Below are 19,410 nucleotides of genomic sequence, written 5' to 3' on the forward strand. Positions count from 1 at the left end.
GATCATACTGCTCCCGGTTCCTGTACTGATCATGCCGGTCCTCACGTCCCTCACGCCTCGGGGGTGATCTTGGGCTATGGGCCGACTGGACTGTATTTGCAGCGACGGATCTGCTGTGAATCCTATTCCGTGACTGCGATACAGCTGAATTTTGATCTCCTGCTGCTAGAAGTAATGCTCTAATCTGTAATAAACCTCTGCCAGCCTCTGACTGGGAAGGCTAAATCGACTCTGCTATATGGGCTGCAGCTGCTAAATTCTAAATCGGAGTTCGATATACCTGAGTCGGTGGTGGAAAGAGTTGACGTCGACTGGAGTCTGGAACCCGTTGCCGCGCACGCTCGTCGAGTGCTTGCTGGAGGTTCTCCAGTCACGTGCGCTCAGTCAAGTTGGCCAAGCGCGCATCCTCTAAGGCACGAGCCTCGGGGGTTTCTCCGATGATAGGAGTGTGTAGCGCATCCATGTTCCGGCGGCGAAGTTCTTCCCTCTGCAGCGAAGTGAGGGGCTCGGGTTGATACTCTTCGTGAACCTGCGCCGGATCGCCTCCGCCGTCGCCCCCGTCAGCGCGGGGAAAGCCAGGAGGACTGCGTGGTCCATTGACCATCAGAACCTCCGCCGCTGGATCACTGTTGTCGCACTCAGATGCAGTCTCTGCGGAGCCAGTTGACAGATCGAACGGGCCGTAGAGAGATTCGTCGGGCTCGATTGCCGCGACTTGGGGGTGGCCGACTAGCGGGCCATCGCGTGTCTCACCCACTGCTGAAGCCTCGACCGACCGGAGCGCTTGCGCCGGCCAGAAACAGGGAAGGAGGACGACACAGGGGTCGACCGATACTGGGTCGACGGTTGCCGTAGGAGGACGCCGCGGACGCACGCGCGAAAGTGCGTCGCCCCATGGACAGGGAGCGTGTCGACGTCGAGTGGAGCCTCCTGAAGCCAAGCGGAGTCGTCGGCGATGAACGTGAGCGCGCCGAGACGGATCTCGCGGCCCTCAACCAAAACTCCGCCTGAAACCATGATGAAGGGGATCAGAAAAATCGCAACTTCTCCAATAAGTCACTAAGACACCTGCCCCATGGTGGGCGCCAACTGTCGTGGTTCTAAGTCTGACAGTAGAATAGGGGGGGTAGGAATGGAGAGGCAAGATCCTAGCTATGGAGTAGTTGTATACGCAAGAGGTTTACGAGTTCAGGCCCTTCTCGGAGGAAGTAGCAGCCCTACGTCTCGGAGCCCGGAGGCGGTCGACTGGATTATGTGTATATGAGTTACAGGGGTGCGAACCCTTTACACTGAGGAGGGGGTGGCTTATATAGAGTCCGCCAGACCCCTCCGGCCCTCAGTTATGCAGGGTTTAAGGTACATTAAGATCGGACGTTACTGGTAACGCCAAACATAAAGTGCTATGATGACCATAAAAGCTACTTAATGACAGACCGTTTGCGTGCAGAGTGACTTTAGGTCTCCTGGCAGTCGAGTGGTTGGCTTCATAGTCGAGTGTCTTCGAGTCCGTCAAGTGGAACCCTTCCAGGTCGACTGAAAGGTGGTTTCTTGTAGACATGTGCTTGAGGAGGGTATCTTGGACAGGTCCATGACCCTACCCTAAGTACATGGCTTCATCAGCGGCGGCGGCAGGAGGCGAGCAACCCTAGCCGCCTGAGTCGCTAGAGCATAACCACCAAGGGGTACGCGTGCCCATTGCCTACCTCTAGGTTTAACCTCTAGTGGACAGCATATATAACCACTCCAGTACTAATAAAGTAATAACAATCCAAGCTTATGCAAACTTTGCCTGAAAAGCAAATGTGGTTGGGCGTGCATTAGCTAGATATGCAAGACAAAAGCTAACTAAGATGTGGATGTTCTATTGTATCTCTATTTGCAAGCTACTGCCTCCGTCCCATGATATAAGAGTATTTTTGACACTAGTGACTTTCTTCCATAATATAAGAGCGCTTTTGACACTAGCACGTAAGAGCGTTTTTAACACTAGTGCGTTTTTGACACTACACTAATGTAAAAAATGCTCTTATATTATGAGACGGAGGGACTAAAATCTCCGTTGTTGGAAAAGAAAATGCAGTTATCCATCTTTTTGCCAATCAGAGTACAAAGAAGGTGCATACACACGCATCCACGCAGATGCGCTCTCCTGATACACCCCTGCAACTTGGAGATAAACGCATGGATAATGGATTTCATAGACTCTGATTCAAACAAATTTACACAACGCATGTATTTATACACTGCTACATAGAGCCGACCCCACAACTCTACTACCCAGCAAAGATGGTGGTAACAGCTTACCGTCAGTAGAGCCCATACTCTGGGTGTTCCGAAGGGTTATCACCTATTGTTGTTTTCACATTTCGAAGGAAATTCTGAAATAGTTCACTCAGCATCTTCAGCATGGCTAGCCAGTAGAAGAGTATTGACTGCAGCGGAGCCGATACTCCGCAGAGCGACAAAGCCGGGCCTTGCGATGTACAGCGGCATTAGAAATCTACTGGACAAACGGCATGAATTTCGACAGCAAGGAGCGCCCTCTTCATCTCACTCAAAGCCCTCCGTCGGAGGCCTTTGAGGGAGAAGGAGAGGAAAGTCCTTGAAGAGCCCTCTTCCACTTCCTCTACATGCCATGCTTCTTGTGTTAAGAGGAGACCATGCAAATACCTGGGTTTATATAGGCCACAGAGGATGCAAAATAGGTATCCCCAAACCAGCTGGGTCATCTTTCTTGCAATCACTGTCAGAGGTGGCTATATTCTTTCTCATCTTCTTTTCCCAGTTGCAACAACCTGGAGTCTTTTTTACTTTGGGAGTTTGGACTTTTGGGCAACACCAAGGGATGCTACGCGGCGCCAGCGATCTGAAATGTGATACTGAATATATGCTTCACCATTTCTTTACAGCACCCTGTAAGACATGACTTCTGTTAAACTACAGCAAATAATATGGCGAGTGCAAGTACATGATTTTCATTACTGTTTTATAAAATGTTTTGGCATAAGAAAGAAAGGAATACAAAAATTAAGTCAGATTTGTTTTTTATGTGGCGAAAGGAAAACACACCGCCATGTGTTCATTGATAGCACTAAAGAGAGGAAAACACAAAAAATCCACTAGCTAGTATCTTTGAAAGTAAGTAGGGAAGATTTGGATAAGAGCATTAGACATCAATGTTCCATATCTGTTGATGCTTTCGGAGATTCTGCCTAAGCTTCAGTCTGGTAGCTCTCATACAGTTGACCGTCGTAATGAGCAAGAACCTAGAGCAAACATGCATACAGCAGAAAAGGAAAGCCTCATACCGCGTGCACGCGGAAAAGGTCATGCACCAGCTCTTATTGACATTCCTTTGTATACACTCCGCGTATCCAGCAATAAAATGTACACACAAATCAAGTCAGATTTACTTTATATGGTGAATGCGAAACACACTGCCATGTGTTCGTTGGTAGCACTAAAGAGAGGAAAACACAGAAATCCACTAGCTAGTATCCTTGAAAGTAAAACCAGAAGATTTTTCCGTTTCAAAAAAAAAAACAGAAGATTTGGATAAGATCACTAGAGATCAAAGTTCCAAATCTGTTACCGCTTTCAGAGATTATGCCAAAGCATCACACTCGTAGCTCTCACACAGCTGACTGTGGTAATGAGCAAGGACCAAGAGCAAACGTGCATACAACAGAGAAGGAAAGCCTCATATCGCACCGAAAAAGGTCATGCACTAGCTCTTATTTGACATTCCTTTTTACACTTGCACTACACATGTCTAGCAATAACCACCACATGGCTTCTAAGAGTATATGATATGATGCCATGAGAATATGTGCTCATAAGACCTTTTATAGTTCTACTTCCGAATTTGAAAGCTCCAACCCTTACAGTGTAGCAATTCTATGAACAGTTGCATTTTGGGCTTTGGACTACCAAATGTGCTTAAGTCTATATCTGAAGACCGCGTGATTCCTTGTGACTGGCTAGACTGCAGACAAGTCGATCTTGGAATTGTCGGCAGCTCATAAATGTTGTAAAATTTAAATTTGGCAGCCACCTGCTTTATACTTGGATCGCCAAAAAAGGAATTTGGGCAGCATATCTATTCTTTGTTCATGCACCATGGGCTACGGCACCAACATGGCGATGCCTCCATTATGAGGTGCGGAGCTCCACTCTTCAGTCCAGAATTTTAAAATTTCCCGTATGCAGATTTGCTGACTTTGATGAAAGAAACAACCAACCTTGAGAACAACACACACTTGAGAAATGAGTATCTTCAATTCTTCATTCATCTTCTATGATTGGCGTGTAACCATGATCCTTGAGCTCCCAATTCAGTATCTCCAAGACCGCCTCTAGAACACTGTCAAGCTCACCGGTGATAAACTCTCTAAGACTGCCTTCAGCATCAACTTGGCTCCACCCAGGCGGCTTCTTCATTCCTTGTCTCCTCAGGAGGGCTCGAACCTTTTGGACTCCGTCCCACTTCTTTGCATTTGCGTATATATTTGAAAGCAGGACATAATTCCCCACGTTATTTGGTTCCAACTTGAATAGGTGACTTGCTGCCACCTCCCCAATCTCCACATTTGAGTAAGTCCTACATGCGCTTAATAGAGGGCCCCAAATTCCAGCATGTGATTCAATGTCCTTTGGCATCTCATGTGTGATCATTTGGTAAGCTTCATCAATGCATCCCGCACGACCAAGCAAGTCCACCACGCACAGGTAATGTTCTACAGTAGGAATAATGTTGTAGTCATCCTTCATCGTCTTGAAGTATCGGCGTCCCTCATCAATCAGACCTGTATGACTGCAAGCATTGAGGACTGACACAAAACAGATTTCATCGGGGTCGAAGCCATTGTCACACAACTCATTAAAAACGGCAATTGCATCTTTTCCACGGCCATGCATGCCCAATGCAGAGATCATAGAACTATAACAGATAAGATCTCTTTGCCTCCAGCTGCAGAACAAGTCAAGTGCCCTTTCTATATTACCACACTTTGAATGCATATCAATGAGGGCAGCTACAGTATGGTTGTTCAACAACATCGTATGACGATCCACATAATCCTGTATCCAACTAGCCTGAGTCGGTAACCCACACTGCGCACATGCAGCTGCAACAATAGAGATTGTAGTGTGGTTTGGCTCCACCTTTGGCCTTGCTCTAATCTCCAGCATAATCTTGAAGAGATCGACAGCCTCTACAGCCCGACCAGCACCTGAATACACTCCAATCATCACATTCCAGGTTGCAGCATCCCGCACTCTCATTCCATCAAAGACGGCCCTAGCATCATCGGCATTGCCAGTTTTCGCATAGCCAGATATCATGGCTGTACACACAACCGTGTTTTCTGCTCCCTTTGCCACTGCTATTTCAAAGAGACGCTTTGCAGAGTCCATATCACCACGTGCGGAGTACCCACAAACCATCTCCACAAGTGTGTATGCGTTCCTCTCCGGCATCGCCTCGAAGAGCTCCTCTGCACGCTCCACCTCACCTACCTCCATATGTGCAGCAATCATAGTGTTATACAGCTGAGCATCCTTAACGGACAATCTGTCGAACACCCTGCGGGCGTCATCCAGCCTGCTGCACTTCGCATAGAAATCCACCAACGTCGTCGCGATGCGTTCGTCGGTTTGGAATCCATTCTTGAACACGTGCACGTGAACTTGCTCGCCTTCCTGCAGCATCTTGCGGCGAGCCGCCGCCTTCAGCACGGAGGAAACGGTGAAGGTGAGCGGCTTGATCCCCGGGCAACCGTGATGCATCTGGGCGTAGAGCGCCACGGCATCGTGCGCGGCGGCATCCGACTGGGAGTGCGCTCGCACCAGCGCTGTCCACACGAAGGCGTTGGCGGCGGGGCCGAGCGCCGTGGCCACCGCGCGCGCGCGACCGAGGTGGCCGAGGTCGGCGAAGGCGCGGACGAGCTTGGCGGCGACGAAGCTGTTGCGGGTGTGGCCGAGGAGCACGGCGCGGGCGTGGAGCTGATCGAGCTGGCGCCCGGACGCGCACCGAGCCGCCAGGCGCACGAGTAGGTTCTCCTCCTGGACGCGAGCGCTCGGGCGGGGAGGCGGCATTGGCTTCGCTCAGGATTTCTGTCGAGCATTTGGCGTTCAGGATTTGTAAGTGTGTGTTTGGGGTAATCGTACCGCTTTATGCAGTCCTAAAAAAATAAAACTATTAAAAGTATGTAAGTTTGGTCCTATAACTTTGAAATTGTAGTTTTACATTCTAAAACTAACTATCTGAAGTGTGTCAGTTTAGTCCTATAACTTTAAAATTGCAGTTTTTGTTCCAAAATCATGTAAGTTCGTTCATTACAGATCCTAAGCTTGCATGACCAGCATCTATGATGCATTTTTCAAATGAGCCATTTATATGTATTTACTTCCTCAAAACTGAACTATACGCTTCCATTGGCAGTGTGTGCTGCAACCTGCAGGCCTACCACCAGTGTGACCATGAGCTGCAGGGCAGTCTCACTGAGAGGTTTGGCGCAGTCGCCGGGAGAACCCGAGCCAGTCGGCATGGAGGATGACATCCCTCTCCTTCAGCACGACCACTTGGGACATCTTGAGCCAATCTCAATGGAGAACGCCATCCCACTCACCTCTCTCTCTCTCTCTCTCTCTCTCTCTCTCTCTCTCCATCGTCGTTACCCCGACACCCTTGTCGTAGAGCTGGTCGTGCAGGTTGTTGTTCGGGCACGAGCATGGTCACATGTGCGAAATTGTCGTTGTTGCTGGACGAAATGGAGGAGTGCGTGGAAATCGTGAAGCCGGCGCAAAGGTCAGTGAGAGTGAGGCAGCTCCAAGAACAACCACTGGTGGGTAGCAGTTGGACATTGTGCGACACTGCTACTTGTGATAGGCGTTAGGATTTCCCCGAAGAGGAAGGGTGATGTAGTATAGTAGCAGATAGTATTTCTCTCAGTTAAGAACCAAGGTTTATCTAAGCAGTAGGAGACTCACGCAAACAAACGTCAACTGGACATGCACACACACACAAAAAAATACTTACACCCAACACGGGCAAGAGGGTTGCCAATCTCCTTGTACTCGTTAATTGCAATGATTAATTCTGGTAGTGATAGATAGATAAATATAAAATAAAAGATAATAAATTGCAGTAAGAATTTAGGGTTTTAGTAAATATGAAGTGAATGGGCCCAGGGGCCATAGCTTTCAGTAGAGGCATCTCTCATGAGCATTGTAACGTGGATAGACAATTTGCTGTTGGACAATTGATACAAAAGCGCATGGTTATGACGTTATTCGTGACATGATCAATATATAGGCATTACGTCTGAGAGAAGTAGACCGCTAATCTTACTAAATCTACTACTATTACTCCACCCCTCGACTGCCATCCAGTATGCATCTTGAGGTATTAAGTTCATAACAAACAAAGTAATACTTTGAGCATGATGACATAATGTAGACAAAATAGAACCAGTCATATGATTAAACCCCATCGCTTTACCCTTAGTAGCAACAATACAATATGTGCCTTCCTACTCTTCCTGTCAATGAGTAAAGTCACCGCAAGATTGAACCTACCACCAAGCACCTCTCCCACTTAAGATAAATCAATCTACTTGGCCAAAGAAGATAGATAGATCGAAGAGAAATATAAGGCTATAAAATCACACATAATAAATCTCAAAAAAGACTCAATTACTTTCAATGAATAATCTGATCATAAATCCACAATTCGTCGGATCCCAACAATCACACCGCAAAGATTACATCGTATGGATCTCCGAGGAGATCATTGTATTGAAGATCCAATGTGTGTGTGTGTGTGAGTGTGTGTGTGTGTGTGAGTGAGTGAGTGAGAGAGAGAGAGATAGAGAGAGAGAGCCATCTAGCTACTGCTATGGACCCGTTGGTCGTGTGGGAACTACTCACACATCATCATGGAGGCAGCAAGGTTGATGAAGATGGCCTCCGTGATCGATTCCCCCTCCGGCAGAGTACCAGTGGAGGCCTCCAGATGGGATCACGAAAGAACAGAGGCTTGTGGCGGCGACAAAATTGTTTCGGGTCTCGCTCAAGGGGTTTCCCGATTTTAGGGAATTTATAGCTCTGGAATTAGGTCAGGGGGCCTCCATGGGGCCCACAAGCTCATGTGGCGCGTTGTGTGAGCTTGTGGCCCACTCGTAGATCTTCTAGCCTCCCCCCGAAGCTTCTAGGGTATCTCCCAGTCTAGAAAAAATCACCATAATGTTTCATTGTGTTTGGACTTCGTTTGGTATGGTTTTTCTGCGAAGCAAGGAAATAGGCAAAAAAAAGAACTGACACTGGGCACTGATTTAATATGTTAGTTCCCAAAAATGATACAAAATGGCATATAAAGCATACAAGATTAATAAGATAATAGCATGAAATAATAAAAAATTATAGATATGTTGAAGACATATCATCATTCCAAAGTTTAATTCCAGCTCATCCTCCAGTAGATAAATGATAAAAACAGAATTTTTGATGCTGAATGCTACCTAACATGTCCTAATCATGTAATCTTTCAGGTATGAACACTGCTGCAGGATGCTGCTAACGCGACACTACGATCAGAGACCCTTTGACGAAACTATGTGCGATGCATTAATCGCACACGGTGATGTAAAAACCGTCAAAAAAGATGCAAAACGTTTGCAATGGTGGATACATCAAACACGGTTCAGATTTTAGATGCGTGTGCGATGCGGGACATATGATTGATCCGTACAAACTGTTTGCGATGAGATAGAACAACATAAACAAGCAGCCAGATCAAGGTGTCTCTGTGTGTGTGCGATATACGACATACAATTCGCTCTGATGAACCGTTTGCGATGAGACGGAACAACAGAAACAGGCAGCCAGATGAAGGTGTGTGCGATATACGGCATACAGTTCACTCAGATGAACTGTTTGTGATTAGGCAACACAAAAGAAACAGGTAGCCCGATGAATGTGTGTGCGATATACGACATACAGTTCACTCGGATGAACTGTTTGCGTTGAGCCAAGAGAACATAAACGGTTCAACTTAACAAGATGTGTGTGATATGGGGCAAACAGGCCTGCAATCAGAAACGTGTGGAAAGACCGATAACAACAGGGACGATTCCTATTCACAAGCCGTGTGTGTTGTGATCAAACTATTGCCGGTATATAATTGTGAGTGATTGATGAAAACATCACCGACGGGTTCCATTGTTTAGTCCGTGTGCGATGTGATTTGCTCTGTCTGCACAACATCTATGTACGCTCTGTCAATAGTTCATCAACATATATACTTAAAAAGATAGCACCGCATAACCAAATTAAGCATACAATTACACAAGTGACTATACACATAAAATTTCCACACACCAAAGTAAGCAATTACATGCATACTAAACTAGGAGAAACAAGGATCTAATCATCTACTTCTTGTTGCGATGATGCTTGCATTGCTCTGCTTCCGGCTGGATCCCTGGCCGTTTTGGGGAAGGAGGCACTTCCTCATGTCAACGATCTGCATGTACATCTCATAGCTCGTGTATGCCTCCTTGGCCGCATACACGACATGTGCTTTGTCGAGTTTCTCCATCCGGGCTGAGTGCCAGGCACGCTTGTCCTTGTTATAGGAATCCTTCATGTCTCAGTAGTAGGGGTCGATGATGGCCTCGGAGAGGTGAACCAACGAGTCCTTTCTCATGCTCGTTGCTGCCCAAGATCTTGTATTGCCCCTGGATGTTGACAAGATTCTTGCAGGCGATGCCCGAATTCTTGAGCACCTTTACATTGTTGGTGATGTCCACCATAGCAAACATGTAGTGGGAGCTGTTGACAAACCTGGCGAAACGCTCGCAAGGCCTTGTGCCCAGGCAGTAGTGGTAGACGAGGACGTGATTGCGCATGAACATCTGGGCGACGACGACTGAGGGAGTCCTGGATTAGGGGGTATCCGGATAGCCAGACTATATACTTTGGCCGGACTGTTGGACCGTGAAGATACAAGACTCAAGACTTCGTCCCGTGTCCGAATGGGACTCTCCTTTGCGTGGAAGACAAGCTTGGTGATCCGGATGATAGATTTCCTTCTTTGTAACCGACTCTGTGTAAACCCTAGCCCCCTCTGGTGTCTATATAAACCGGGGGGTTTAGTCCTTAGGGACACAATCATAATCATCATAGGCTAGCTGCTAGGGTTTAGCCTCTACGGTCTCGTGGTAGATCAACTCTTGTAATACTCATATCATCAATATCAATCAAGCAGGAAGTAGGGTTTTACCTCCATCAAGAGGGCCCGAACCTGGGTAAAACATCGTGTCCCTTGCCTCCTGTTACCATTAGCCTTAGATGCACAGATCGGGACCCCCTACCCGAGATCCACCGGTTTTGACACCGACATTGGTGCTTTCATTGAGAGTTCCTCTCTGTCGTCTCTGCGAGGCTTGATGGCTCCTTCAATCGTCAACAACAGCACGGTCCAGGGTGAGACTTTTCTCCCCGGACAGATCTTCGTGTTCCGCGGCTTCGCACTGCGGGCCAATTCGCTTGGCCATTTGGAGCAGATCAACAGCTACACCCCTGGCCATCAGGTCAGGTTCGGAAACTTGAACTACACGGCTGATATCCGCGGAGACTTGATCTTCAACGGATTCGGGCCTGCGCCAGGAGTGCTGAACAGTCACGATGAGCACGGCTTAGACCTGTTGTCGGACAATACTCGGGATATCGCACCTGCAGGAGCCCCGGACCTAAATCCGGGGGAGATTGCGTCATCCAAGGACGGGTGGATGGACCCCGCCCTGGAGGCCGCACACTCATCGGCGGTAGAGCCGAACACAGACTTCACCCCCAAGGAAGCCTGTGACACCAGACCCCTGGGCTCGTGTCCGGCTGTAGGTTCCAGTCCGCGCACCCCTGAGCCCGCCGAATCTGGTTGGGCTCCGGTAAGGGAGTTCACCGCTGCGGATATCTTCCGGCACTCGCCCTTTGGCGACATGCTGAACTCATTAAAATCTCTCTCTTTGTCAGGAGACTCTTGGCCGAACTATGCCCGGCTCGAGTGGGAAGCAGGCGACGAGGGAATTCGCCGCCCACCCACCACCCACTTCATCGCCACGGTCGATGATTTGACCGACATGCTTGATTTTGACTCTGAAGACATCGACGGTGTGGACGACGAGCTAGGAGAAGAACAGGAACGTGGGCGGTGGACAGCCACCTCCTCATATGATATATATATGGTGGACACTCCGAAAGAAACCAATGGCGATGAGGCAATGGAGGATAACCCCTCAAGGAAGAAAGCAAAGCATGGGCGCCGTCGGTGCCGCTCCAAGCCCCACCACAGCAATACCGGCACAGGAGACGAAAACAATCTGGATGGTGCCGAAGATGAATACAACCCCGATCAGCCTGCCTTCGAGCAGGCCGAACAGGATGACGGGCAGGTCAGCCCAGACGAATAGGCGGCGGACGGACACCCGAAGGAGGACAACTACATGCCCCCTCCAAAGACAAGGTTAGCCTCGGCGACGATGAGTTCGGCGTGCCTGAGGACCCCGTAGAGCAGGAGCGCTTCAAGCGCCGGCTTATGGCCACTGCGAGGAGCCTGAAAAAGAAACAACAACAACTCCAAGCTGATCAAGACCTACTCACAGACAGATGGACCGAAGTCCTGGCAGCCGAGGAATATGGACTCGAGCGCCACGCGGCCGACCGGCCACCCCGTGGCCGGGATAAAACGGCGTATCAGCCCGAATACCAGCCCGCACCCCTATGCCAATACACTACGACCCGGGGCAATATGCAGGACCTGCAAGATATACTGGAAAACAAGGCAGGACAGTTAAGATCGATCTACGGATCGCGGGGGCGCCCCAACACATAACAATGATCGTCACGCCGGATACACTATCGACAAGTCCGGCCGGGCAGAATACAGCCAACCAGACTCATTCGAACTGCGTAGCCACATAGCCCGACATAGAGGCGCTGCACACCCCCTCTGCTTCACCGACGAAGTGATGGATCATGAATTCCCAGAAGCGTTTAAACCGTAAACATCGAATCATACGATGGCACAATAGACCCCGCAGTATGTCGAAGATTTCCTTCTCCACATTCACATGGCCCGCGATGACGATCTATACGCCATCAAGTATCTTCCCCTTAAGCTCAAAGGACCGGCCCGGCACTGGCTAAATAGCCTGCCGGCAAATTCCATTAGCAGTTGGGAAAACCTGGAGGACGCGTTCCTCGACAACTTCCAGGGCACGTACGTGCGATTACCGGATGCCGATGACTTGAGCCACATTACCCAATAGCCCAGAGAGTCAGCCAGGAAATTCTGGACTCGGTTCCTAACCAAAAAGAACCAAATAGTCGACTGTCCGGACGCCGAAGCCCTGGTGGCCTTTTAGCATAATATCCGTGACGAGTGGCTCACCCGACACCTCGGCCAGGAAAAACCAAAGTCCATGGCGGCCCTCACGACACTCATGACCCGCTTTTGCATGGGCGAGGACAGCTGGTTGGCTCGCAGCAGCACCACGCCAATAAATTCCGGCACCTCAGATGTCCGCGACAATAACGGCAAGCCACGGCGCAACAGACATAAGCGACGGAACAACGGCAACAACACTGAAGACACGGTAGTCAACGCTGAATTCATTGGCTCGAAATCCGGGCATCGGGAAAAGCCGTTCAAAAGAAACAACCAGGGACCGTCCAGTCTGGACCGCATACTTGATCGCTCGTGCCAAATTCATGGCACCCCGGATAAGCCAGCAAACCACACTAATAGAGACTGCTGGGTGTTCAAACAGGCCGGTAAAATAAACGCCGAAAACAAGGACAAGGGGCTGCACAGCAACGATGACGAGGAGCCCCGGCGTCCGAACACGGGGGGACAGAAGAAATTTTCTCCCCAGGTGAAAACAGTCAATATGATCTATGCCACCCACATTCCCAAACGGGAACGGAAGCGAGCACTACGGGACGTCTATGCGATGGAGCCAGTCGCCCCAAAATTCAACCCGTGGTCAGCCTGTCCGACCACCTTTGATCGTAGGGATCACCCTACCAGCATTCGTCACGGCGGTTCAGCCGCATTGGTCCTAGACCCAATCATCGACGGATTCCACCTCACGCGAGTCCTTATGGATGGCGGCAGCAGCCTGAACCTGCTCTATCAGGACACAGTGCGCAAAATGGGCATCAACCCTTCGAGGATCAAGCCCACCAAAACCACCTTCAAAGGTGTAATTCCAGGAGTAGAGGCCCGTTGCACGTGCTCCATAACACTGAAAGTGGTCTTCGGATCTCCGGATAACTTCCGAAGCGAGGAGTTAATCTTCGATATCGTCCCTTTCCGTAGTGGTTATCATGCACTGCTTGGACGAACCGCATTCGCTCGGTCCAATGCGGTACCACACTATGCATACCTCAAGCTCAAGATGCCAGGACCTCGTGGGTTCATAACAGTCAACGGAAACATGGACCTCTCTCTTTGTACAGAAGAGCATACTGCAACCCTCGCAGCAGAAGTACAAAGCAGCCTTCTCCGGCAAACCACCAATCCGGCGACAACAACCCCGAACACTGTCAAGCGAGTCCGGAGTACCCCGCAACAGGGTCGCCAGGCACGCCAAGAGCGTGACTAGCAGTCCGGCCTCCGCTCCAGCCCCATCAAGGCAGCATTCGTGCCGCGCATACACAATTACGCACTCAAAATACCATGGGCATAGGCGGAGGCGCAATAGTGACTCAGTCAACAGTGGGTACAGCCGCAACGTACTTTAATAACCCTCTTTATATTTCAGGACCCTGCTTTCGGGCATCCTCTTCAGAAGAGCCGGATTGTCGGACTTTCACAGGAGAGAAAACCAAGGAGGCAAAAGGCTCTGCGCACAAAGGGAATACCCAGGTGGAATCTGTTCACGATCGTTATACCTGTTTCATATACCTACATGCGGCCCGCCCTTGGATAGGACATGTCAAATAGTCCTATTTACTTCTGCTTAACGCATTCATTGTAAACATACGCTTAGACATATTATTTATCAATGGGAGATAATATATAGCGTCAGCTTATTATTCCTATCTGCACATTTTTCCTATAAATGTTTATTTAAATTGCATCCGTACACCTTGGTACGTTCAGTTTGCCAGGGGCTTCTTATGGCGCCCCATAAGACGGCAAGATAAGTATGAACACTTTCAACAGTGCGGCACCCCGAACTTATAGCATTATATGCTTCAGCTCCGAATCATGTCTTGGGTCAATAGTTGGGTTTTTCCGGCTCCCTTGTTTTGGTACCTTACGTTCCATTATATCAGCTAAGGTAGCGCAGGGAGAACTATTGCGATTGTGTCCCGGTTCTTCCGGACGAGCACCCCAGTAGAGAAAGCCAAAAACTGACCGGCATGATGCGGCGAGAGCTGGTCGCTGTTTGAGAGGTCTTAAAATCCTTAAAGATTTTTTCCGCTTTAGGCGAGGAATCGGCCTCGTCCGATTTAGGCGTATATAGCGCCCCAATTCGGCTTTCCAAATTCTGGGGGCTTCGCCGAAATTTAAAACTGTAGACTTCTATGGCTAAGTGAAAGTTATAAAGCCGCATAGTTCGATTTCCTTGTTTGCTGCGCCAAACACCTCCTTCAGGGACCAAATATTTGGATAAAGAGTGTCTGGGTTTTTTTCCACGAACACCCCGGTACTAGTTATGTGGGGGCGGAAGCCGACGACTGGCCTACTTTCAGAATTTTATAAACAGCCGCACAGAAGGTAATATTTTAAATCAAAAGCGCTATATAGCGCAAATAACTTTGTCTTTATATTACAAAAACGACGTAAGTACATTCACTCAAAGATCGTGTCCTTGGTACATTCATTGGCCACGAGACGAGCGCCTTTCATAACGCCATCATAATATTTTTCGGGACAATGATGCGCCTTGCCCTCCGGCGGTCCATCCTTCACCAGCCTCTCCGCATCCAGCTTGCCCCAATGCACCTTCGCACGGGCAAAGGCTCGGCGGGCACCCTCAATGCAAATGGATCGCTTGATCACTTCAAGCCGCGGACAAGCATTTACCATCCGCTTTGTCAGGCCGAAGTAGCTGGCGGGCAGGGGCTCACCAGGCCACATCCGGACTATGAAATCTTTCATAGCCACTTCGGCCGCCCTGTGGAGTTCAACCAGTTGCTTCAATTAGTGACTCAGAGGCGTCGGGTGTTCGGCTCTAGCATACTGGGACCAGAACAGCTTCTCCGTTGAGCTCCCCTCCTCAGCACGGTAGAACTCCGCGGCATCTAATATGCTGCGTGGCAGATCTGCGAATGCCCCTGGAGAGCTCCAAATTCGGGTAAGTAAAAGAAACGTCTCCTCCACATGCTTGCTTTGCATAAAGAATGTCTTACCCGCCGCTATCTTCTTGGCCGCCTGGATTTCCTACTGGGACTTTTCGGCTTCGGCCTTGGTGTCTTTCATGCTCAAAAGGGCCTTCGCAAGTTCAGACTCCTTCGTCTTGAAGCAACGCTCCAAGGACTCGAACTTCTTGCCGAGCTCCTGGGGCTCTTGCTGTACCTCGCCCACCCTAGCATTTTGCTTTTCATGCTCAATGTGCTCCATGGCCGCCTTGTTTTCGGCCTCGGATAGAGCTTTCTTCAGGGACGCCACTTCGGTTGTGGCCCCTATTACAAAATCATGACGCTTTGTCGTTAGCATCACCAATTTTGTCTATTCTTTATGATATGTGAACGGGGTATCACTCACCTTGATCTCTTCGAGCTGCCTCTTCGTGAGGCTGAGCTCTCCTTGGGCCTGCTCCAGGTCCCGTTTGAGTCCGGTGACCTCCGTTGTGCGGGCAGCAGCGGCAAGCAGCACCGCCTGCTTATTCACATAGACACCTACTATTAGACTCCTGCGGATTTTAATTGACCCTCCGTTTGGCTTTTCTTTCCGAACACCAAACAGAGTATCAGGGGCTACTGTCTATCGGGTGATAATTTCCCAAACTTTTAATCACTTACCTCAAAGCCTATTAGGAGATTGGTACAGGCTTCGGTCAATCCGCTTTTGGCAGATTGAACCCTCTGAATCACCGCACTCATAAGAGTACGGTGCTCTTCATCCATGGAAGCGCCGCGAAGCGCTTCCAGCAGACTATCCGACGCCTCTGGCATAACAGAAGTTATCGGCACGGACGGCTCGCCCTCCTTGGCGAGGGGCTGCCTGCCCGAATCCGGAACCCTTGGGGGTTCCGGTATAGTGTCCGGCTGGGAGCCCGGCTTGCTGCGGCTCTCGTCGGCACAATCCGCGGGGATCTTACGCCCCGTGTGCCCGGCGTCTGGAATTTCGCCTTGGGGCATCTCCAGAGTCGCCTCCCCTGCTCTGGGAGCCTTTGGGACAACACGTTCGTGTCATCCGCAGGCCGAGGGGAAGTGGCCGTTGGGAGCGAGTTCATCGCCGAATCGCTCAAGGACCCATCCAAAGAGGATACCTCGGGATGGACCCTGGCCGGACTGCATATACGTGTTCGGCGTTATAACAGACTATGAAGCAAAGTCACACTAAAGTACAACAGAGTGCGGATACTTACGATCTTACTAGGGGCTTCCCCCTCGGCAGCCACTCCTCGTTGTAGGCGGCCGTGGTGGAGTAATCTGGAAGGGAGCCTTTCCCTTCTTGGGCGTCCTAGCCTCCCCCGCTGGGGGGGGGGCGGTTTCCTTTTCTTCTCCTCCCCAGTGCAGGGAGGCGGAGTTTCCTCGTGTTTCCCCCGCCTCCGCGGGAGGAATCTGCCTCGTCGTCTTCGGACGACGAGCTTATGACGGCCTTGCGCCGGGGACCCTTCCTGGTCCCCTGGGTCGCCCTTTTGGGCCCTTCGGCCTCCTCAGGTGGGACGTCCCCTTCCTTTTCCTCCTCCCCTTTGGGGGAGGAGTGTGCCTCGTCGTCTTTGGACGAGGCGTCCAGTACGACCTTACGCCGGAGACCCTTCTTGGTCCCCGGGGCCTTCTTTTCGGCCTTCTTTTCCGGCGCCTTGTAGAGAGCCGGGACTAGCATATCCGTCAGGAGAGCGTCTGCTGGACCTTCTGGTAGTGGAGCTGGACAATCAATCCACTCTGCCGTCACCACATACTCCTGATTAAATACACACGATGACTTAAGATCCTCCCATGAGTATGCTGGGAAAACTACATCTGGTGATGGTCAAAAAAATCACCGGACGGGGGAGCCGCGTGGCGTGAAGTCCGCGGTCCTCTGATGTGGGAGGAGGTATTTTGGAGGCCTCGAATAGCACCTTCCATGCATCCTTGTGTGTCATGCCGTAGAGCTCTTGAAGTGTCTGGTGTTCGGCCGGGACGAACTCCCACAGATTAAATGCCTATCTTTGGCACGGAAGAATTCGGCGGACGAGCATGACCTGGACCACATTGACAAGCTTGATTTTCTTGTCCATCATATTCTTGATGCAGTTCTGAAGTCCGGTCAGCTCCGCAGGCTCGCCCCAGGCCAGGCCCTTCTTTTCCCAAGAGGTGAGCCGCATGGGAATTCCGGATCAAAATTCGGGGGCCGCCGCCCAGTTGGCGTCGCGTGGCTCGGTGATGTAGAACCACCCTGATTGCCACCCTTTCACGGTCTCCGCGAAGGAGCCGTCAAGCCAGGTAACATTGGGCATCCTGCCCACCATGGTGCCTCCGCACTCCGCTTGCTGGCCGCTCACGATCTTCGGCTTCACGCAGAAGATTCGTAGCCACCAGCCAAAGTGAGGCTTGATGTGGAGGAAGGCCTCGCACACGACGATAAACGCCGAGATGTTGAGGACAAAATTTGGGGTTAGATCGTGGAAGTCTAGCCCATAGTAAAACATGAGCCCGCGGAAAAAGGGATGAAGTGGAAATCCCAGTCCACGGACAAAGTGGGCGAGGAACATGACCCTCTTGTGGGGTCCCGGAGTCGGAATGATCTGCCCTGCGTCCGGTAGCCGGTGTGCGATATCTGCGGCCAAGTATCCGGCCACCCGGAGCTTCGTAATATGCTCCTCCTTGACGGTGGAGGCCACCCACTTGCCTCTTGTTCCGGACATGTTTGGCTGTGCGGAGGAGGTGTTAACTAGGGCGCTGGAGCTTGAGGGGGCAAGAATGGATAAGCGAAGGAGGAAGAAGGCGTGGGTAAAAATGAGGAATCCTTATTCCTTTATAGAGGCGACGAAAACAGTACGCCTCCCCGCTTGCCTGTTGAAAATCGCTTATTTCCCAAGTGCCATGATTGATGGCGCGGTTGGATTCCCCATACCCGTATTGATGAGAATCCCGTGATAAGGGGACATGATCTCTGCTTCGACAAGACATGCCGAGGAAGCCGCCTCGCAATATGCGCTCTGGCTGGTTGTGGGAAAACGGTTCGAATAATGACCCAACCGTAGTGTCATGTCATGTTGTCTAAAGTTGTCAGCAGATTACATTTGTGGAATATCATTCTCTCTATGGAGGTATGTGAAGAGCGTATTGCAGATCTAGACATGATTTAAGTGTTCGATAATTACGTTGAAGTATTCGGAGATGGAACCCGCCTTGCAATGCCGAAGACAATCTACGCGCCGGACTCATCGTCATTGTAGCCTGGTTCAGGGGCTACTGAGGGAGTCCTGGATTAGGGGGTATCCGGACAGCCGGACTATATACTTTGGCCGACTGTTGGACCGTGAAGATACAAGACTCAAGACTTCGTCCCGTGTCCGGATGGGAATGTCCTTTGCATGGAAGACAAGCTTGGCGATCCGGATGATAGATTTCCTTCTTTGTAACCGACTCTGTGTAAACCCTAGCCCCCTCCGATGTCTATATAAACCGGGGGGCTTAGTCCTTAGGGACACAATCATAATCATAATAGGCTAGCTTCTAGGGTTTAGCCTCTACAATCTCATGGTAGATCAACTCTTGTAATACTCATATCATCAATGTCAATCAAGCAGGAAGTAGGGTTTTACCTCCATCAAGAGGGCCCGAACCTGAGTAAAACATCGTGTCCCTTGCCTCCTATTACCATTAGCCTTAGACGCACAGATCGGGACCCCCTACCCGAGATCCGCCGGTTTTTACACCGATAACGACCTTGGGACGAGACCCGACACGAGCGCTGGTGTACTCGAGGTTGAACCCGACCACCTTGTACTTCTCCTTAGCAAGCAACAACTCCATGATGTGGATGGAGTGCTCCACCCAGACCGGGTTGTTGGTGTACACCACCGAGAGCTCCGTGAACCTTTTGTGGGTGTCCACCACAGCATGCATGGTGAACTGCTGCTCGTAGTCAGCAGCCGCTCGGAGCGCCATTGGAGCCACGCAAGATACCCTCTAAGAATTTGTTGTGGTGGGTGTGCTTCTTGCAATAGTGGGGCACGATCGAAA

The 19,410-nt window shown here is 50.3% G+C and overlaps 1 protein-coding gene across 1 annotated transcript; it reads right to left on the reverse strand.

The window, feature by feature from the left end:
- Positions 1-2,101: 2,101 nt before the first annotated feature.
- LOC123161132 (putative pentatricopeptide repeat-containing protein At5g37570) lies at positions 2,102-6,157 on the reverse strand. The gene is made up of 2 exons (XM_044578986.1): positions 4,242-6,157; positions 2,102-2,913 (listed from the first exon to the last, which is right to left on the reverse strand). The coding sequence occupies exon 1, from the start codon at positions 6,094-6,096 to the stop codon at positions 4,285-4,287; it is 1,812 nt and encodes a 603-aa protein (XP_044434921.1). The 5' UTR covers positions 6,097-6,157; the 3' UTR covers positions 2,102-2,913; positions 4,242-4,284.
- Positions 6,158-19,410: the final 13,253 nt, after the last annotated feature.

This window comes from Triticum aestivum, chromosome 7B (assembly GCF_018294505.1).
Source record: "Triticum aestivum cultivar Chinese Spring chromosome 7B, IWGSC CS RefSeq v2.1, whole genome shotgun sequence".
Classification (NCBI taxonomy): Eukaryota; Viridiplantae; Streptophyta; class Magnoliopsida; order Poales; family Poaceae; genus Triticum; species Triticum aestivum.